This window comes from Entelurus aequoreus, linkage group LG08 (genome assembly GCF_033978785.1).
Source record: "Entelurus aequoreus isolate RoL-2023_Sb linkage group LG08, RoL_Eaeq_v1.1, whole genome shotgun sequence".
In the NCBI taxonomy this organism is placed as follows: domain Eukaryota; kingdom Metazoa; phylum Chordata; class Actinopteri; order Syngnathiformes; family Syngnathidae; genus Entelurus; species Entelurus aequoreus.
The window spans coordinates 21,631,343-21,654,824 of record NC_084738.1 but is presented as its reverse complement, the minus strand read 5'-3'; the positions used below and the strand labels follow the sequence as shown (position 1 = coordinate 21,654,824).

General features: G+C 37.0%; 1 protein-coding gene across 1 annotated transcript; it reads right to left on the bottom strand.

Moving 5' to 3' along the window:
• Window positions 1-1,800: 1,800 nt before the first annotated feature.
• Window positions 1,801-20,872, bottom strand: si:rp71-1c10.7 (tumor necrosis factor receptor superfamily member 12A). The gene is made up of 5 exons (XM_062055958.1): window positions 20,498-20,872; window positions 5,442-5,540; window positions 5,235-5,378; window positions 3,738-3,786; window positions 1,801-3,652 (listed from the first exon to the last, which is right to left on the bottom strand). The coding sequence occupies exons 1-4, from the start codon at window positions 20,571-20,573 to the stop codon at window positions 3,746-3,748; spliced, it is 360 nt and encodes a 119-aa protein (XP_061911942.1). The 5' UTR covers window positions 20,574-20,872; the 3' UTR covers window positions 1,801-3,652; window positions 3,738-3,745.
• Between the last annotated feature and the right edge of the window lie 2,610 nt (window positions 20,873-23,482).

Here is a 23,482-nt window from a genome sequence, read left to right as displayed (position 1 = left end):
AAATCTTTTAATTTAAACATGGCAGCATGGTGGTTAGAGTGTCCACCCTGAGGTCGGTAGGTCGCTAGTTCAAATCCCGGCCGAGTCATACCAAAGACTATAAAAATAGGACACATTGCCTCCCTGCTTGGCACTCAGCATCAAGGGTTGGAATTGGGGGTTACATCATCAAAAAATTATTCCCGAGCGCGGCCACGGCTGCTGCTCACTGCTCCCCTCACCTCCCAGGGGGTGAACAAGGAGATGGGTCAAATGCAGAGGACACATTTCACCACACCTAGTGTGTGTGTGTGACAGTCATTGGTACTTTAGCTTAACTTTAACTTGATTATTCCATTTATTATTACAACACAGGAGAGCTTCTTGCGGTAGCAGCCACCTGACACAAAGTTAAATGAATAGACGTCCTCACGAATACTAATATTAAACATTGAATGCATCGGTGAATGCAAGTCCCTTGCCTCAATCTTTTTTTACATTGTTGAAGTCAAAGGCCGGAGGACCACGTCTGTGTGGGGCCACAGTATCCCCTGCGTGTTGAAATGTGCCTACGTGAAGCGTGAAGTTGGCATTTCCACATCTAGTTCACTCTCAATACATCTCAACTTTGCTGCAAAAAAGGGTTTAATCCAGGTTTTTGGGCGTGCGCAAGCTTAATACATGAGGCCCCTGATCACTGAGCGGCTGTACATCTCCCCTCAGCCTTTCAAGTAATCAAGTAGAGGAGTATGTGTGGTCCAAATAGATTGCCTGATCAATAAATACATGATAGTTTTGTGTGATTAAACACGAGTAAACGTGTTTTTTGACAGCCCTAATTTAAATGTGTACACTGTATATAAACACAGTGGTGTGCTCGCTTTCTGTACTTTATTGTCTTAACGATTATGGTCTTGACCCGAATGCAAGACGACTATTTTTCAAGGACAACATTTATTTTAAATGTTATTAAAGAAAAACTCTGACTCATTCAGCAACCCCCCTCGTTGAATGAATCTATACCGGATACAAAATGACTCATCTTTTTCAGACTATTTTTCTCAGGCAAAAACTGCGTCTTACGTTGGGGTCCTTAGGGCATTTCCCGCATGGATATTTCAAAGCACAAGTAGGACCAATCTGAGAAAGATGTGCAGTTATTGGCATTTGTGCCTCAACAACCAATTTTTTTTTTTAACATTATTTTTCCTGCCTTATATTTGCCAGTGCTTGTACATATGAAATACCTCGTTGTAGGCTGTATTGTAGTACAGTATAGTAGTAAGACACTGTCCACAGAGCAGTTTGCAGCGTGAGATTGTTTTGCACCTTTGGTGGAGGCCAGTAAAGAAATAATGCAGCCAACATGACCTTTTTTGTTAGCTCTTCTACTGCAGCAATACGTTCAAAGTATTCAAGACTGTTGTTTTTACTTTGATTTGTCATCTTAGTGTCATTCGAATTCACCTTGGTAGCCTACTTGCAAAGCAACAAATGCACATTAAAACTAGTAATTAGTTTATTTTTGCTTTAATGTTTCCCACACCTGTTATTGTTTTGACAGCGCAATACAATGAAGTATCCACTTGATGGTTGTGCATTTTAAAACAAGTGATAGTTAGTCTCGTAAAAAGATGGGGGGGAAAAACCCAGCCATGTAATGGATTTTGCTCAGTATTGAAGTCATATTTCTATACTATTTTGTCACTGAAGTGTAGATTTCTACATCATTTAGAATCTAAGCTAGGACATAAGGAATAAAAGACTGCAAAGAAGTGTGTCTTGTTGATATTCTCCCCCCACCCTCATACTAAAAACAAACATGGTTGACACTTTTATTGTGAAAATACATTTGGTACTAAAAGCAATAGTAGGTCAAACAAGCCAGTGCATGTACAGTACTTTATATACATTTAGAAATGGCAACACAAAGAGTGAAGAAGGCGTTAGTACAAAATCACAACGAGCTGCGCTGTAACAAAATGGAATCTTCACTGGAAGTCCGTCCCTTCACTGAAATGTGCTGACAATGCACATAAGAATATTCATAACAATGTAGTGTCAATTCCATAACCTTTTGTGCAGACTGTAGAAGAATGGACACAGTGATTTTAAGACAACAAAAGAGCATCAAGCCCTTACTGACAAGAACAAAAGGAGGCAAAATGTAGCAATCCCCAACTTCACCACTAGGTAGAGCAGCTATTCTTAATTCTTCATTTCAGCGTTCACTCGCTTGAGTATCTTTAATATTATTTTGGCATTATTACACTTTTTTGTCCTCATATTGACTTTATTCATGTCAATTTGTGTCGTTAAGGTTTTACCGTTCTTTATATAGATAACATCTTTTTATCGTGATGTTCCAAATCTTTATTTACTGAAGTTTGTTTTTGTAAAGCTTTATATTTTTATTCTTGAAATATTTCAACTTTTCCCCCTTCATTTAGAAATGTTGTACGTGTGGCGAGACAGCGGTGAGGGACACGCCACAACACCAAACACATTTCTCGGACCTGCAAGCAATTGGTTTTCAATCTGATTTGTCAATGTAAAAAAATTTGAACGCAAATATTAAACAATGTATTCTGTTAAACCACCAATGGTAACATAACGTGTTCTTATGTTGTACTTTTTGCTTTAGAAAAACTGTCCCTTTGTAGTACAAGTTTACAAGTTGTAATACTTTCAATATTTTCTTTAAAAAAAAAAAAAAAATTGTATTGCTGCTGTTCTTCATTGTAATATAAAAAAAATGTCAACTTTATACTTGCAATACAGCAATTAGTTTTCTGTAAAATTAGGAAAATAACAAAAATATACTTTATATATATATGTTTTTAAACTTATTTCTATAGTTGTCTCTTTTTTTTTAAAGAGATTTTTCAGTTATTGCATAACTACTCTTGCAAACTACATTATTTTGTCCTGTATTTCAAATGTTTTCTCATAAAATAAAATGTTATTTTTGTAACAGTGAAAAATAAAAATGGCCACGTAATATTTTTAAAAGCACAATTTTATTACTGCTTTTTCTTCTATTATTACAACTTTTGTCTTGAAAAATTATAGTTGTATTCTATATATACATAAGCAATTTTCTTTGGCGGCGGCAACGTTTGAATGATGATTTAATTTATGAAATACTGCAGTTATTTTTGGTCAAATCCACACTATTTTCTATTGGTTCCCCTTTGTCAGTGTGGCCCTACAGTCATGGTGAGGTGATTATAAAGTACACAGTCATTAGTGTTATAAAGATGAACAAAGACAGAAGAAGAAGGGTGTCAGGACATGAGGACACAGTGCACCAATGACTTGTCCTGAACACGCGCTACATTCAAACGCATTCTTGTGCCAAACGGTGAGCAGAGTCCTTGCCTGTTAGCTACATTCGTCTGTGGAGAAGCGACTTCTTTAAGGAAGGCTGAGCGCCACCTCGCAGTTCGGCAGGGAGGCACCTGCTGTAGCGGCCCAGCAGGGAGGCACCACGGCGCTCCAACAGTCCGTCAGTCCCAAGGGGATCATGAGAGTTTGATTAAAGTTGTAAATTGTGCGAGAGCTTGGTCCTGCTCAACACTTAAATACTTGTCAGAGAACCCAGGTCACGGTCCAGAGGGTCGACCTCTCAGCCTCAGTCGCTTCTTGCTTGAGTCACGTGTGTTTCCAGAGGCTGCAAAGGACACATCATCGACTCCTTTGATTAACTGGGGATGAGATCAGGTGCAAAGTATGCAAACAAGAGGAAAGACACTTACTGAAATGTTTAAGCTTGATAAAGTGGCCCCGCTGTTTCCTCTATTGGCTCTGTAATAGTAAACAAACACATTAAATACATAGCATGTGCTAATAATGTTTATTAGCATTCACAAACATTATCCTTTGTATTCTTCAATACTAATACAATCTCACCTATAAAAATGATAGAATAATATCATCTAATAAGGCGATATTCTGCCTTTACCAAGATAATGCTCACTTTTAATTGACACTGTCAATTAGTAATGTTTATTATTGTGTCTCATCTAATTTAATAACCCACTGCTCCATTTTGTTTTCTTTAATAAATGTTTTTAGCATGCTGTAAGTACTGCAACCTTTTCTCATTCAACTACAACTCCATTTTTCAAGAAAAATAGTTTTAATTCTTAAAATGTTGCAATATTTTCAAATAAAACTAAAACTTTATTCTTTAATACATGATTTCAGCATTTGGTGAACACTGCAACCATTTTCTCATAAAACTGCAACTGTATTATTTGATAAAAAATATTGGTAATTATTTAAATACTACAAATTTTCTCATAAAACTACAGCTTTAGTCTTCCTGTTCTGTACACCCCTGTAACTCGATATAGTATTGTATAATGCTCTTGAACCTTTGTGCTGAAAATTAATCTTGTTGTATTGTTTTAAGTGTAATAACAATAAAACTATTATATTCTATTTTTAAATAAAAATATTTAAATTATTTTAATATTGCCATTTTTTCTCACAAAAACACAACTCTATAATTTAATAAAAACACATTTCTCAAAAGCATTAAAAAACATTTTAGTCCTTTTATATGATATTTTTGTGAACGTTCAACTATTTTTACATTTTAGTATTATTACTTAATGACTTACTTAAAATAAGTGTTTTTATTCTTTCAAAATAGAAATATTGTTCTCTCATAAGTACAGTATTTTAATATTTTATTCCTACAACACTTATATAAATACTTTTGAAAAATAACTTAATTTTGTCATATAGCAATGTCAACCTGTAAAATTTTAAATATTTTTTTTAAAAATTTATTCTTGACTTATTGCAACTTTTTTCAAAGGCTATTTTCACTGTATTTTTCTTAATTCCATTTTGTTTCTCTCTTGGAATAAATGATAATAAAAATGATTGAGTCAGTTCTCAATGAGTTCTACATTTTAATATTACATATTACAACCTTTTTCCCACATAAGTTCAGTATTTTATTTCTGCAGTACTTCAATTAATTGCAGTGCACTTTTTTATTCATAAATTGGGACCATTTTTTATAGTATTTTTATTGTTAAATTTGTTTAGTTTATTTCAGAAAGTATTTACTTATTGTAAAAATAACTGTAATTACTTTTAAATATGAGTCATTTTTAAAACATTATGTATATATTATTTATTCTGCAATGTTTTCATGGACTTGAACACAACCTTAACGTAACAAGGCGTGCTGGACTTTACAGCTACTTAAAGTATCTAAATGACACATTGAGTCTCACCACGTAGAGGAAGTTTGCGTGACTTGCGTCGATGCACCATGACCCCGATGATGAGGGCGGCGCCCACCAGGACCACGGCCAACACCGAGAAGCTGGTGATGGCCGCTAGCTTCCACACGTCCGACGTCTCCTCCACTGATTTACCTGAGAGACAAGTTTAAGCGTTGGTGTGTAGCCTGACATGTTGTGCGTGATTGTGTGACTTACATGTGTTGCATGACGGCGTCTTAGGGTACTGCTTACACGATGCACACTGCATGCAAGCATCCAGGTCAGAGTTCCAGAATTCTAAGCTGCCACACTGACCTGAGCACAAGGAAAAGAACATTTTCACTTAGAACCAGTCCACATTTTCTTACCAATATGGATTTACATTCCAATACTGAGAAAAACAACAAAGTACAACAACGTCATTTATGAATACAATTATGATTTTATTTTTGTGGTGCCAACTCTTCCACAAAAGAGCTTGGACGATGTAATCGTGCTAATATTTAGTGAATTTCTGGGTTTGAAATCTGCCTAGCGACAACCATGTGACAATTAATAATAAATATCGTCGACTATTTGTGGTTTATATTTAATACAGAGTGGCAATTCATTTGCAAAATATGTCATTTGAAACTTGACTAATAATCGTATTTTTGGTTCGTTTTTAAAGTGTTTTCCTTGGCTATTTTGAAATATGCAAACAATGTTAGATTTATTTGGCTTCTGGATTCAAAATCTGCCTAGCAACAAGCGACTAGAAAAATAGATATAATCTGTCATGTCGAGCCACGCCTGCTAACAAGCATGTGACAATAAATATTGTCGAATATTTGTAGTTATAGCTGTGCATGATTTGTGTATATGTATATTTAATACCGTTTCAGTTGCAAAAATATGTATTTTTAAACTTGACCAAAAATATTATGTTTTAGTTTTTAAAAGTGTTTTCCATAGTTATTGTGAAATATGTAACATTGTTATATTTGTTGGACTCAAACTCTGCCTTACAACAAGCTAACAAGCATGCGACAATCCATCCATCCATCCATTTTCTACCACTTGTCCCTTTTAGGGTCGCGGGGGGTGCTGGAGCCTATCTCAGCTGCATTCGGGCGGAAGGCGGGGTACACCCTGGACAAGTCGCCACCTCATCACAGGGCCAACACAGATAGACAGACAACATTCACACTCACATTCACACACTAGGGCCAATTTAGTGTTGCCAATCAACCTATCCCCAGGTGCATGTCTTTGGATGTGGGAGGAAGCCGGAGTACCCGGAGGGAACCCACGCAGTCACGGGGAGAACATGCAAACTCCACACAGAAAGATCCCGAGCCTGGGATTGAACTCAGGACTACTCAAGACCTTCGTATTGTGAGGCACATGCACTAACCCATGTTCCACCATGCTGCCATGCGACAATTAATGATTAATAATGTCGAATGTAGTTTATATTTAATATGGGTTTAGTTGCAATTTTTTTTTTTTTTTTTTTTTACTTGGCTCATAATCCTTTTTCTGTTTTAAAGGGTTTTCCATTGAAAGTATCAAATGTCATTACATAAAGATATTGTTATATTTATTGGACTTCTGGATTCAAAATCTACCTAACAGCAAGCATGCAACGTTTACTAATTAATTAATTGACCATGAATTGATTAATGTGGACCCCGACTTAAACAAGTTGAAAAACGTATTCGGGTGTTACCATTTAGTGGTCAATTGTATGGAATATGTACTGTACTGTGCAATCTACTTATAAAAGTCTCAATCTATCAATATTGTCGACTAATTGTGGTTTATATGAAATACAGAGCAGCGATTCAGTTGACATGTTACTTGTGTCAAAATCTTAAAATTATAGTTTTAAAATGATTTCCTCAGGAAGTTTCGGTCATTGCCAAGGAAACAAGAAACGTATTGGACTATAGGCCAATATTTTTTAATGGATTTCTGCATTTGAAATCTGCCTAGCAACAATGTCCAGGAAAAACAATGCTAAGTCGCTGAAATGTAAAATTGTATCTTTAATTGCATAGAACTGTTGTTATGCAGGTTATATTTAATACAGAGCAGTGATTTAAAATGACTGTATGTTAATTATCAGCCGAATAGTCTTCCTCCGTGTCTGTCTGACTTCCTGTTGCTGCCGACTCTCCCTGTCCTTTTTTGTACAGCAAACCCTGTTCCCCACATTGCCATAGAAACAACAAACATATGCCATTTTTTTATTTGAACTTTAGATTTGAAAGCTGCCTAGCAACAAAACTGTTTTTATTTCCTTAATGTTCATTTCCCTAATGTCTGCCTGACTTCCTTTTATTGCCGACTCTTCCTGTTCTTTCTCCACCATGTGAAGCAATGGAGTTCTGTGCTCTAAGTTGTTGAGGAAGCGCTTTTTACGTGAAAATCAGCCTAGCAACAACACACCAGAAATTATGGGAGCAATTCTGTTTCCTGTTTTGTGTAGCCTAAGTGGTTGATGTGCCAATATTTGTTCACTTAAATACAATTAAAGCACCATCACCATACAGTCCATCAGAAATCAGCTGTTAAAAACTAAAGAGAACACGTGAGCAACTTTGTGGGTGGCAAGCTTTCACTGCTGATGTAACACACAGTTGTGTGTGGGTAACTTTTTGTCTGTCTGGGGAACAGGATGTGTTTGCACAAAGTGCTTCCTTCGGATTGTTTGTGTGTCTTCCAGAGAATAAACGAATGTGTCTGTGAGGAAAAAGACGGTGGTTTAGAGAAAAATGGTTCCTTCCTGTCCTGTAGACACAATGGAAGGCTTCATTTGTTTTTATGACAGCCACAAAGATGAGCGCTTCAATGTGTGGGTGCGTGTACATGGTTGAATCTCATCATGGAAAAGTTCTAAACTATTAGAATTTTATATAAAGGGACAGGCGGTAGAAAATGGATGGATGGATATTATAATATAACAATGACTACAATATTACTTCTCTCAGAAATAGCGTGTAATAAGTGCTAACCAGCCCACAGTATGCCCCCTGGTGGCTGGATGCTTTAAAGCAATCTGATTGGCAGGCAAGTGTTACGAAGCAAGCAAGGGCCCTACTTTTGCTCCCTTGTGTACATCATATTCCAAAACTTTATTTTTTTTTGTTGTAATTATCCCACACCTTAAAATGTTCTCTTTAAAATGCTTGCACTTCATGCAGCCCTCCAGATTTGATTGTAAAAATGCCTCAAAACAATAGCCGACGACCTGCAAATAACATGGCTCCCACCTACACAATCTAATAAAAGCCAATACAAGATGTGTATTAAGAATTCTACACAGTTCGGTGTAGTTCGGTTTTTATACTCTGGTGTCACTTTATATTAGAACGTGCATGTGTGCCACATGAAGTGTCCAGTGAGTATTTTACACAACAATAGGAAGATGTCACATGTGAAAAAACAAATTGTGCAAAACAATATTTGTCTTCCAGATAAGACTGAGAAAACAATAGGCTTGCATGACACTTTGTGTTACATCATGCTTCCTGCCTTGTCTATTTGCATGGTCTTTCCTTTTTGGGATGACTGAGATATAGGCAAGCACCAGCAATAGTATGTGCATATGGTCTTAACTGATATGTTTTTACTGTATTAATTAAACAAAAGTGCAGCAGTATCTACAGTATTCAAATATTTGCATGAATGTTTATTACTTATTATTAATTACTATTATTACTTATTATTGTATTTGTTTACTATAAATGTAAATTATTTTTAGTATTATATTTTGAGGTGCTCAAAAAAAACGATTCACATCCAAATCATAATTCTTATTTATTCTAAAATGTATACTTAAAATACAAATTATATATATTTAAAGGCCTACTGAAATGAAATTTTCTTATTTAAACTGGGATAGCAGGTCCATTCTATGTGTCATACTTGATCATTTCACGATATTGACATATTTTTGCTGAAAGGATTTAGTAGAGAACATCGACGATAAAGTTCGCAACTTTTGGTCGCTGATAAAAAAGCCTTGCCTGTACCGGAAGTAGCGTGACGTCACAGGTTGAAGGGCTCCTCACATCTGCACATTGTTTACACCAGCAGCGAGAGCGATTCGGACCGAGAAAGCGACGATTACCCCATTAATTTGAGCGAGGATGAAAGATTCGTGGATGAGGAAAGTGAGAGTGAAGGATTAAAGTGCAGTGCAGGATGCCAGGGTGTATCTTTTTTCGCTCTGACCGTAACTTAGGTACAAGGGCTCATTGGATTCCACACTTTCTCCTTTTTCTATTGTGGATCACGGATTTGTACTTTAAACCACCTCGGATACTATATCTTCTTGAAAATGAGAGTCGAGAACGCGAAATGGACATTCACAGTGACTTTTATCTCCACGACAATACATCAGTGAAGCACTTTAGCTTCGGAGCTAACGTGATAGCATCATGCTTAACTGCGGATAGAAACAGAAGAAACATGCCCCTGACTGGAAGGATAGACAGAAGATCAACAATACTATTATTACTTCTACTATCTGGAGACACCGAACCAAACCCTGGACCTGTAACTACACGGTTAATGCTGTCCAGCTTGGCGAAGCCTAGCATTGCTGTTGCTAACGACGCCATTGAAGCTAACTTAGCTACGGGACCTCGACAGAGCTATGCTAAAAACATTAGCTCCCCACCTATGCCAGCCCTCATCTGCTCATCACCACCCGTGCTCACCTGCGTTCCAGCGATCGACGGCACGACGGAGGACTTCACCCGATCATTGGTGCGGTCGGTGGCTAGCGTCGGATAGCGCGTCTGCTATCCAACTCAAAGTCCTCCTGGTTGTGTTGCTGTAGCCAGCCGCTAATACACCGATCCCACCCACAGCTTTCTTCTTTGCTGTCTCCATTGTTCATTAAACAAATTGCAAAAGATTCACCAACACAGATGTCCAGAATACTGTGGAATTTTTCGATGAAAACAGACGCTGTTTGTATTGGGACACAATGGTGTCTGTTTGAAGAGAAAATTTAGTTGTTGTAAAATTCCCATCCCTAATTATATTGTTTTTATGATATATTATTTAGCTGTATTGTATTTAATTATTTTATTACATAATTTTACCATTTACTGGGGACGGCGTGGCGGAGTTGGGAGAGTGTCCGTGCCAGCAACCGGAAGGTTCCTGGTTCGATCCCCAGCTTCTACCAACCTAGTCACGTCTGTTGTATCCTTGAGCAAGACACTTCACACTTGCTCCTGATGGGTCGTGGTTAGGGCCTTGCATGGCAGCTCCCGTCATCAGTGTGTGAATGTGTGAATGTGGAAATAGTTTCAAAGCGCTTTGAGTACCTTGAAGGAAGAAAAGCGCTATACAAGTATAACCCATTTATTCATTCAACTCGAAATGTTTTGTAAATTATTTTATTTATTTTTGAATATTATTTATTTTATTTAGGTTTTTGTTTATTTTGTGAATAATGTAGTATCTTATTTTATTATGTTTTGTTATTAATATATTATTTGAAAAAAAATTGAACAAATTATTTTCATTGTTAAAAATGGTATTTATTTTAATTTTAACTTATTTTTTAAATATTTTTTGTTACTTGCCTGATGAGCTCTAAAACAAGAATTCAATCACAAATTCTCAATTTATACAAAATACAGCTGCATAGAAGAAGAAAAAATGTTTTAACACAAAGTGCAACTGCAAACTACATTCACAATGACATGAATACTGTATTGTTTAGATAATACAGCTTGACGTGTGAGTTTTAGCTACATTTCTTGTATTGGATCCTATTAGAATGTGCAAGTGTACCTAATTGTGTGGCAGATGAGTGTCTATTGAACCAAGTTATGCATTCAAACAGTTGCCAGGCGCATTTTGAGGTGATTTTTTTTCATATTGAGCAGTTTGTGTAAAGTGCAAGGATTTTAAAAGGGAAAGTATGCTAGTGTGAGAATGTACCTCAAAATGTACCTGGTGCATTATGGGAAATGTAAGACTAGGTCATTTTTGAGCAGTGACTGAAAAAGTAACAAAGTAAGGATTTTAAGAGCCTTGTTGATTTACACACTATGTTATTTTCTCATCAAGGAGAGTATTTAAAAGTACACTATGTTATTTTCTCATCAAGGAGATTTTTAAAAGCTTTGGGGTCACATGTTCAAGTCCTCTTGGCAGAGTCTGAGCTGGCCTAAGTTACTGCGCAGCCTCGATCACAACAGCAACAATGTGTCACCGCTCTTGTAAGCTTTTCCTCCAGACGCCTTTAAGCCCGACCCTCGGCTACATGACGCCTGCTCTGGGAATGCCCAAGGTCATCGGGAAGTAGTGGAGGCGTGACCGTGCGCTGACCTCTGCCCACAACCGCCAACGTCTGCACCGCACCACAAACATCATACTCTTTCTCACCGAACTGCTTAGCCCTGGCAAAAAGTTAGAACTAAAATAAAAGCCATGTTCTCACACCTTATCACATTTCACGGTTTGTTTCTCGCCCGCTCTGCACGTCAAGCAGAAACATGGAGCCAGTTTTCGCATTCCTGACGTTGGGGAGTCTCATTTAGCCCAAGTGTTTTTTGGGTGTGGGGATGTTGCATTTTGTCATAAAACAGATGGGGGCGGGTGGACCAGCAGCTGATATCCAGATGTTGGAGATGGCCTCACACTGCTAGATTCTGCTTTATGTTTGCTTCAGGAAATGATGTGAAACTGTGTGCAGGGTTTGCATGTTAACTCATCCCGGTTTTTGTCCACTGTGAACAAAAACAAGTATTTGCATGAAGCACACGTACACTATGCACTAGTAATAAATTATTAGTTGTATACTTAAACCAGATGTTCTGTTTATTACTGCAGACTTTTTGTTCTAAAAGTTATTTTTTATTACTTATTGCAATGATTTACAAAATTATACAATATATTGTCCTTTAACATTGTCCCTTTTGTTTTGTTTTTAGATATAATTTAATAATTATTAATTACAGTGAATGTCACATAAGAAAATATATATATATATATATATATATATATATATATATATATATATATATATATATATATATATATATATATATATATATATATATATATATCATAGGGAAGGGATTCATACGGCCCAATTCCTGGATCTCGTGTGAGAGGAAGAGGGGAGTGTTAGTAATTTTTGCAATGCAGTCTTCAGAAAATGATGGAAAGCGCCACTTTACACAGCAACTGACGCTGTGGTCAAAGTTGGAATTGCCACTAAACACATTAATTCAACACTCTACTACCATCTGGCGGCTAAAGAAGATCGTGTGTACCCCCCCCCCCCCCCCCCCCTCCATTTGTCACATTTCGTGTGTCAGGAAACCGCAAGGAATTGGCCATATACTGTATATAGGAGAGAAAAAACACTACCATCTCCATACGTTTATGCATAGATATGCAGAGAATGCATACTCCTCTTAATTGTACAGCATATCATACTAATGGTTTCATATATAAAATAGAGATGGTGTGCTTACCTATGCATATTATATATGTATGTGTGTATGTTTGTATGTAAATATAGATATACAGTATACATGCATTTGTATGTGTATGTAATAATAATACCTGAGATTTATATAGCGCTTTTCTATGTACCCAAAGTCGCTTTACATGTTAAAAACCCATCATTCATTCACACCTATGTATATAATTATATATATGATAGAAATTTTAGAAGTTTAAAGTTTAATTTCACTGTTTACTAGCTTTTTGCATCGCCCCCCGCGACCCCAAAGGGAATAAGCGGTAGAAAATGGATGGATGGATATTGCATCCTGATCCATCAATATTAACATGCATTAAATGCTGTTCTTTTACCTAATAAGGAGTAGGCGTTCAACATAATATGAACCTCTAATGTCAGACTATAATTTCCAGATGATTAAATATGCACCTTTTGCTTTTTCCTTGGCTTTTTCGGGTGACACTTATTTCGTCAACATTTGGTGACAAATGCTACATTTTTGACAGTTTGTGCCAACTTTTATCATTAAACTTAAGGCTCAGCGTCTTTTATCAATAATGGTTCACTTCTTGTTACACCTTTATGACAGTTAAGAATGTTAAAACCCAGTTTGACCCCAAAAAACGATCATTTCTATTCAACTATTTGTTTAATTTGTGTCATGCTATATTATACAAAATATATAGCAGGGCCAGCTCATGGCAGAAACACTTTGCGGTAGTTTAGGGCCACAACCACAAATAGAGGCCACATGAACCTCAAACTGTGGTACGTGGTACATCTAGTAGTACGCCAAAAGGTTTGACTTATTATTTAGCACAGTCTTTTATTTTCCTATATTCAAACACAGTTCCAGATAGCAGTTCATACTGCGGCAGATCAACTTTTAAATCACCAGATCCGTATAAAGTCATACCCGCTCAGCGAATGTGGACCAGTTGTGGCTGGGACTCTCAGATTGACAATCGAAATGATTGGTTAGGGCCTATCTAGGGGCGGACTACGCAGACCAGGCGCGCCACAATTCGAAATTTACCAGTCAGCGAGTGACGTCACTGCAGTTAGCCACGCGGAACTGCAGAGGACAAGGAAGCGCGCCAATATCACCGACGGCGAAAAGTATCAAAAGTGTTTTGGTTTTTTTTAAACATTGCTCGTTATGAATGTTTTTGTTTGGTGGCTCTAGTTAAAATCATCTTTTGAATGGCAGACCATTTTTGGGGGTTTTACCGTTAGCTAACGTTATTATAAGTAGTGTTTTCCATCGAGGGACATGACATCAAGCAGATTACCTGGAACTTCCTGTGACACATTTTTTGACGATGTGACCAAGAAAATATATTGGAAGAGAGTAAATGGAAAAATGGCCCTCCGACAAATGGAATTGAGAGCAGCACTTGCACATGAGTACATAAATATGCCACTAGAAAAAGTTTGATTTGTAGGAAAAACTTACGTTATTATGGTGGTATATCTCCATAAAAAGGCTTGGTAAAAATGCCATAGTGTGTACAATTAGTTGGCAGGAATGTTGAGGATGAACACACTTACTGCAATTGAATACAAACATAATGCTCAAATGTTCTAATCATATTTATTACTATACTATCATGTATTTTCAAGTGCAACATGGCGGCGCCCGGGCAGAATAACCGCTTGACGTTTTACAAGAAAAGATTGCAGCAGCGCTACTTGTAATAATTCCGAAATAGTTATTTCATCAAGAGAAGGACATACAAGCAATATGCTGAAATGTTTGAGCACATAGCATGCAATAACTACAAATGAATGTAGCGTTTTTGAACCACGCCGATCTCATCACAGGCATAAGTCATGTGGTATAAATACAACAGGTACTAATACCGCTTGTAATGTTTGCGCTCTATTAGCTGTTAAATTTAAATGAATGCCTTCTCATTCAGATGACTATGAGGAGACATACTCTGACTGCGGGCATTAATGGCTCCATTTCACGTCTGCCGCTAGCATTCACCGTGGCAGGAAAGAGTACCACTCGGCCAGGAACGACCAGTCATCAGGCAGTGACTAAGTTTTTGGTCAAAAGCTTACAACACTTTGCTACATAGATACTACTTCGGTAAGTGAATGTTCAATTGTAGTCAGAAAAAAGTTGCATGTTTCCTTCAACCTAATTTTCACTCAGTCATTATATTATACAGGTGAAACCCATCCATACATTTTCTACTGCTTGTACCTCTCGGGGTTTCTGGTGTGGCTGCAGCCTATCCTAGCTGCATTCGGGCGGACAAGTCGCCACCTCATCGCAGGGCCAACATAGGTAGACAAATGTGTATATACTGTATGTATGTAAACTTACTGTTTTGTGTGTGTCCATATATATAGTATGTATTTACACTATATTGCCAAAAGTATTTGGCCACCCATCCAAATGATGAGAATCAGGTGTCCTAATCACTTGGCCCGGCCACAGGTTTATAAAATCAAGCACTTAGGCATGGAGACGGTTTCTACAAACATTTGTGAAAGAATGGGCCGCTCTCAGGAACTCACTGATTTCCAGCGTGGAACTGTCATAGGATGCCACCTGTGCAACAAATCCAGTCGTGAAATTTCCCCGCTCCTAAATATTCCAAAGTCAACTGTCGGGTTTATTATAAGAAAATGGAAGAGTTTGGGAACAATAGCAACTCAGCCATAAAGTGGTAGGCCACGTAAACTGACAGAGAGCAAATACTTTATGCACAGTCAGTTGCTACAGAGCTCCAAACTTCATGTGACCTTCCAATTAGCCCACGTACAGTACACAGAGAGCTTCATGGAATGGGTTTCCATGGCCGAGCAGCTGCATCTAAGCCAAACTTCACCAAGTCCAATACAAAGCGTGGGATACAGTGGTGTAAAGCACGTCGCTACTGGACTCTAGAGCAGTGGAGACGCCTTCTCTCGAGTGATGAATCACGCTTTTCCATCTGGCAATCTGATGGACGAGTCTGGGTTTGGAGGTGGCCAGGAGAACGGTACGTTTCGGACTGCATTATGCCGAGTGTGAAATTTGGTGGAGGAGGAATTATGATGTGGGGTTGTTTTTCCAGGAGTTTGGCTTGTCCCCTTAGTTCATGTGTGTGTGTGTAAACTGTGTATATATACAGTATGTGTATATATGTAAATATATATAAGTGACTGTGTATATGTAAATAAACTTACTGTTCGGGGTCACTGCTATCATTGTTTTTAAAATAAATATATAAATTATTGGAATAAAGTTACCATAGGACTTAGGATAGCTAAGTGCTCAACACTACGCACTCTCAATAGTTGGATCTGGGTTCGAATCTCAGTTTGGTCTATTGGTACTCTGGTTTTTTTCACCTAGTTTAACTAAGACAGGGGTCCTTGATTAAATGTGTCATTGGGCCCGAAAAAGAAGATCCAGGATAGCTGAATCGTTAAAACTGTTAGCTCCCAACAAGGACTACTGGGTTGGAATCCCTATCGGCTCAGTGGTTAACTAACAAAGCTCCACTGACTCTTTTGGCTGTAGCTTTGCAAACTGACCAGGATTCGTACCCAGTAACCCTTGGTAAACAGTTATTGGTCTTAACCACTCCACTATCTTGGGTCTTCTTAAGAACAGATTTCAGGCCCTAATGACATATTTAATCGTGAACCTGTCTCAGTAAACTATGATCAAGATGCGATAAAACCCAACGCTTCCAAGTGGAGTTTTGCAAGTTACCTATCAGTCCTACTGGGATTTGAACCCAGTAGCACGTGTTGCGGAGGCAATGGTTTTAACCACTCAGCTATCCTGGGTATCCTTGAGAGAAGATTCCGAGCATCAATGATAAATATAATTAGAGAACCCTGTCTCAGTTAAACTACAATGGAGGTGAAACAAAACAGAATACCAATCCACCCAACTGGGATTCAAACCCAGATCCAATAATTGAGTGTGTAGTTTTAACCACTGAGCTATCTTGGTTCTTGTAGAGAGAATATTCCGCCACATGGACAAATGTTCCTTTCATTCCATTGTGATACATAATACATGGCTCACAATCTCAAAAATATGTCAATATGGCAACACTGCAACTATCGATAAATTGCTCCTAACCTCTGTTAGTGATGAAACACAATGAATAAATACAACAATTGTAATGAACAATATTTGAAGCAGCAGCAGCAACACAACGACAATTGTTTTAGGTAGGGCAATGTAAAGAAAATGTTCCGTTTCCGATAAAAAGATTCCTGGTGTCATCTCAGCATACACAAATATATATATATAAAATATATATATATATATATATATATATATATATATATATATATATATATATATATATATATATATATATATATATATATATACACACACACACATATATATACACATATAAACATATATATATACATATATATATATATATATATATATATATATATATATATATAAATATATATACATATATGCATATATATATACACATATAAACATACACACATATATATATATATATATATATATATATATATATATATATATATATATATATATATATATATATATATATATATATATATATATATATATATATATATACACACACACATACATACATACATACATGCATACATATATTGTAACGGTACACAAAAATTTCGGTTCGGTCTGTACCTCGGTTTAGAGGTCACGGTTCGGTTCATTTTTGGTACAGTAAGAAAACAACAAAATACATTTTTTTTTGGTTATTTATTTACCAAATGTGTAAACAATGGCATAACATACATATACACACAGGGTCCATTGCCAGGGTTAACGTGGTCAACATATATAAAATAAAAACTAAATAAGATAAGGCTCAGAATGGTTTCTTAACAAAACTTTTCTACATATAAAGTGATTTTTTGATTGATTGATTGAGACTTTTATTAGTAGATTGCACAGTACAGTACATATTCCGTACAATTGACCCCTAAATGGTAACACCCCAATAAGTTTTTCAACTTGTTTAAGTCGGGGTCCACGTTAATCAACATTAAACTGCCTAAAGTTGTTGCTCAGATTAAATAAAATGACAAAACTTTTCTTCTACATATAAAAAGTGCAACATTAAACAGTTTCAAGTCAACTCAGCCTCAGATGAACTTTTCTTCCCTCCCCAGCCTGGCTAACTTGGCAGTAAGAGGATATATGGGCTTATTGTTCTTCCACTATAGAAGTGGGTCAAAATCTAGTTTTTAATGCAATATGGACTTATATCTGCTGATATAAAAACATTTGTTATTGCTTTAGCCCTGCCTGACTCGCCGAGAAGAGGCTGCTTGAATGCGGTGGTGACGCTTCAAATGGGTTAGCATGTGTTATGAGAATAGTGTATGTGTCTGTGTGGCCCTTTAATATGTGATAGCATGTGAGGTGAGTGTGTGGGCGAGCGAAGTGAGGGAGCGGTAGGTGAGTGCGGGGAGTGGCTAGTGTTTTGGTGGATTGGCTGTGTGCAAGACCTTAATAAAGCCACGATTTGCAACTAATCGCCGGACTCGTCATTTAACCTGGAGTCCGGAGCTGTGGAGACCCACTGCCGGGTAGAGTGAAGGGTGTGGCCCCCGAGAATACATCGGCCCTGGAGGAGTGTCTCCTCTGCGCTCCTCGACTACGGTCTGGGAGCCGGAAGCAAGAAAGGTGCAACACATGTTTGACGTGTTGTCAGAAGCAGCTGCTGAATAATGTCGGCAAACCTCCGTCCTCCATTGTTGTATCGTGCAGCCAAAGTGTTCCCAAACGGGAGATCTTAACGAGGCAGGAGGGTCTTCCAGCTTTGGCTTTTACATGTTGTCCTAACCCGGTCGCTGCTAGCATGTGTACTCGTTCGGTACACCTCCGAACCGAACCCCCCGTACCGAAACGGTTCATTACAACGACACGTACGTTACACCCCTAACATACATACATACATACATACATATATATATATATATATATATATATATATATATATATATATACTAGGGGTGTGGAAAAAAATCGATTCGAATTCGAATCGCGATTCTCACGTTGTGCGATTCAGAATCGATTCTCATTTTTAAAAAATCAAATTTTTTTTTTCAAATTTATTTATAAATTTTTTTTGGTTTTTTGGGGGGTTTTTTCATTAATCAATCCAACAAAACAATACACAGCAATACCATAACAATGCAATCCAATTCCAAAACCAAACCCGACCAAGCAACACACAGAACTGCAATAAACAGAGCAATTGAGAGGAGACACAAACACGACACAGAACAAACCAAAAGTAGTGAAACAAAAATGAATATTATCAACAACAGTATCAATATTAGTTACAATTTCAACATAGCAGTGATTAAAAATCCCTCATTGACATTATCATTAGACATTTATAAAAAATTAAAAAAAGAACAATAGTGTGACAGTGGCTTACACTTGCATCGCATCTCATAAGCTTGACAACACACTGTGTCCAATATTTTCACAAAGATAAAATAAGTCATATTTTTGGTTCATTTAATAGTTAAAACAAATTTACATTATTGCAATCAGTTAATAAAACATTGTCCTTTACAATTATAAAAGCTTTTTACAAAAATCTAGTACTCTGCTTGCATGTCAGCAGACTGGGGTAGATCCTGCTGAAATCCTATGTATTGAATGAATAGAGAATCCTTTTGAATCGGGAAAATAAAAATCGATTTTGAATCGAATCGTGACCCCAAGAATCGATATTGAATCGAATCGTGGGACACCCAAAGATTCACAGCCCTAATACATACATACATACATATATACATACATATATACATAAATACATACATATACATACATACATATATATACATATACATACATACATACATGTATACAGTATATATACAAAAGGCCACAAAAGGGCGACAAAAATTCTATAACTAGCATTGAGATAGATAGACAGACAGACCGAACGACAGATAGATAGATCGATATATATATATATAGATAGACAAGATATATAGACAGATAGACATATAGACAGATAGATAAGACATTACAGTTTCATGTACCGTAACGAGCTAACATGCACAGTAATTCAAGTTAACATTTTAATATTTTAATAGCGATGAAATATTGACCTTAAGAATAATGCTCTTGTAAACTGGCTTCACATATCTGGTGTGTTGTTAATTACACACCAAAATACTGAAACATAAACCTGACTTTTTCGTGTTTAGTTGTCAATAACCTACAGTAATTACCTAAATTAGCTAGTTAGCTAGCAACTGTTTTGATATAGCTAGCTAGCGAGCTAACATAGGACAGTAATTTAATTGGCAACAATAACTTTACAAATAAAGTCGATGTTTCATAGAATATGTTGGTTTACTATTTTAATGAAATACATTTTGTGCTAAACAATAGCTTTTTGTCTAAGAAAAAACAAATAAATTACAGGTCCTGCGTCACTTAGAATTTTCTTTTAGTATGTCTTTGGTCACAAATCCAACTGGTGCCATTTTACGTCAATACTTGTATGTATTTAAAATATAAATTGTTTCTTCTTTTCCAAAGTTTCTGTGAGTGGACACATGTGGTGTTCTTGTAGCCGTGCAGGAGCCACGGATGATTGCCGTGCAATCAGCCCGTCGGAATGCGGAACCGGTGCGATAAAGCCGGTAAAGGAAGCGCTTGTGTTAACATTACCCCCCCAACACCCGCTACGTGACTGTTTCAAATGAACTCAGCACAATTCAATTAACACAGCACAGTCACGCCTTGAAAAGACCTCAAAGTTTTAAAAAAAAATGCACTTACTTTTTTGTGCGTTAATACCGTGGACGACAAACGCCACGAAAAGTCCACAAACGGCGCAGAGCGCGTGAGCGTCCATCACGTGTCCCTCGCTACGCAATAAATCCCTCCAAAAAAAGTTTAAATAATTAAAAATGAATATTTAAAAAGAACATTGAGAAAGGACAAAAGCGCGCATCAGAGGAGTGAGCCACCGGGACCACTGTGCTGCGTGTTTTTAACACAAGAGAGCACACACCCACGCTCACTGACTACACGCACACGCACACACGCACAGCTCCAGTCCTATGAGTCATTTCCTATCCACGCTGCTTCACTTCTCTGCTCTCAGGAAACTCCACCAGTGGACTTTCATGTCTTTTTCCCCACATTCTCATGTACAAACACGACTAAAACATATCACTCCCATCAACTCCACGCACACTCTTGCAACTCTCTTTTTCTACTTTTTACTGGGATTTCAACGTCTTTTCCACCCATGTAATCTGGATTTCATTGTGTTCTCATTGTTATTACCACGCCTGACGACGTCATTCCCAATCATTGCCAAAACACACACACGCATATACACACGCACACACACACACACACACACACACACACACACACATACACACACACACACACACACATGCACACACACACACACACAGAGAGAGAGAGATCACTGATGACATCCAATTGAGAATGATTCTGTTTTGAACATTTTAGTCTGGAGCAGGGGTGTCAAACTCATTTTAGATGGGGTGGCCACATGGAGAAAAATCTACTCCCAAGCGGGCCGGACTGGTAAAATCACGGCACGATAACTTAAAAATAAAGACAACTTCAGATTGTTTTCTTTGTTTAGAAATAGAACAAGCACATTCTGAAAATGTACAAATCATGTTGTTGTTGTTTTTTACACTTACATGTTGCGGTTAATAGTATTCGACATTTATGCGTCGTTATTTATACTTTCTGAATAAATTATGTGATAATGTTCATCAGTCAACTCATTGGTGTTAATTTCCAGTCTATCAAGATAAAAATATAATATCAAAATCAAATTACAGGATGTTATTTATGACTGGTGCACTAACATCATGTGGTTTATTTCTGGATGTACGGACCGCGTTCTCTGATACCATCGTTTGTTCAGATTGCAGGAGTTGCTTAACATTGTTTTAAATGTTAAAATGTTAATTTAAAATGTGTGTGCTCTCTCGGATGGTGCAACAGAGGCACTATGTTTGGGGGTGTGGGGGTGTCCTGGTGGGGGGATATCTAAATGGACATTTTCATTTTGATTATCTAGTTCTATGGACTGTTCTGATGCTATAGTTGCTTAACATTGTTCTAAATGTTAAAATGCTTCACTGAAAATAAGAAGAATGCACTAAATGTACATTGAATGTATTTGATGCGCTTTAAAATAATTGGTTAATAAAAGCATAAACTTGCAAGGCCATTTCTCCAGTCATTTTTATGCCAGCAGATTGCAGGGGTTTTGATTTTGAAAAATTAAAAGTTCAACTCATTAACTTCTAGTGGCCTTATACTGTAAAGCTCAGTCTAGGGGTAGGAGTATATATATTTATAGCTAGAATTCACTGAAATTAAAGTATTTCTTATATATATATATATATATATATATATATATATATATATATATATATATATATATATATATATATATATATATATATATATATATATATATAGTACAGTAAACAGTAATGAAAACACAGTTGTTCTACTAAGTGTACTGTACTGTACTTGCTGCTTACTTAAAAAAAAAAAAAACACTTACAGTACCTTTTACTATTTGAGTAGCCTTTGTTCTGCCATTTGAGTACTGGCGAGCGATCTCTGAATCCAGGAACATATCCTTCACGGATTTGTTGAAAACATCCGCAAATGAGAACGGGATGTTGCTTGCAAGGTGGCCCATAATACTGCGTTGCCGCCGCCTTGTGTTTCTCTGACCGTTCATGAGTCCATTCGGCCACCGTGTTATGGGTTATAGATAAACTTATGGATAACGGAGACATATATAATAGTCTCCTTTTCAGGTGAGAGACGACGCTAAAGGCAGTGCCTTTAAGGCACGCCCCCAATATAGTTGTCCGGCTGGAAATCGGGAGATTTTCGGGAGAATGGTTGTCCCGGGAGATTTTCAGGAGATGCACTGAAATTCGGGAGTCTCCCGGAAAATTCGGGAGGGTTGGCAAGTATGATGTAGCATCATCCAAAAGATACAAAGAATTGCTACTGCGACATCCAGGGACACATTTAGAACAGCAGTTTCTTTCATTCCAAAATTTCGGCTCATTTTTATACTTAGCAAACTCATCCCGCGGGCTGGACAAAACTTGTACAGGCTTTAAGTTTGACACTTTTGGTCTAGAAAGAGTTTCTAGAATGTTTCAATGTGTGTGACAGTGGTTGTCCAACTTTTTTCATCAAGCGCCACCTCAGATAAAACGTGGCTCTCCAAGTACCACTATAATGACTACCATTTAAAAAACAGTAGCGTAGCAAGCCGAAGTATTCATTAAAAACAAGGCATTGTTATTTATTTTTAATTATGTTTAATATTTTTGGATTATTATGGATCGTATTTCATGTTTTTAATATTTTTTATTATTATTTATATTGTAATGGACTGGGTCCTGTTATGTTATGTTCCACGTGTATTTTATTCAATGTGAATATACAGTAAAGGGCCAAAAGTTTGGACACACCTTCTCCTCATTAAATGCGTTTTCTTTATTTTCATGACTATTTAAATTGTAGATTGTCACTGAAGGCATCACAACTATGAATGAACACATGTGGAGTTATGTATTCAACAAACAAAGGTGAAATAACTGAAAACATGTTTTATATTCTAGTTTCTTCAAAATAGCTACCCTTTGCTCTGATTACTGTTTTGCACACTCTTGGCATTCTCTCGATGAGCTTCAAGCACACCTGGGGAAATGAAAACCATTTCAGGTGACTACC

What these genes read in the sequence shown, in the direction of transcription:
- si:rp71-1c10.7 (XM_062055958.1), bottom strand. Translation starts at nt 20,573, where the DNA reads ATGGACGCTCACGCGCTCTGCGCCGTTTGTGGACTTTTCGTGGCGTTT. An exon ending in CGGTATTAACGCACAAAAAA is followed by an intron (nt 5,541 to 20,497) that starts GTAAGTGCATTT and finishes CCTTGTGCTCAG; the next exon opens with GTCAGTGTGGCAGCTTAGAA. An exon ending in ACGCAAACTTCCTCTACGTG is followed by an intron (nt 3,787 to 5,234) that starts GTGAGACTCAAT and finishes TTACTATTACAG; the next exon opens with AGCCAATAGAGGAAACAGCG.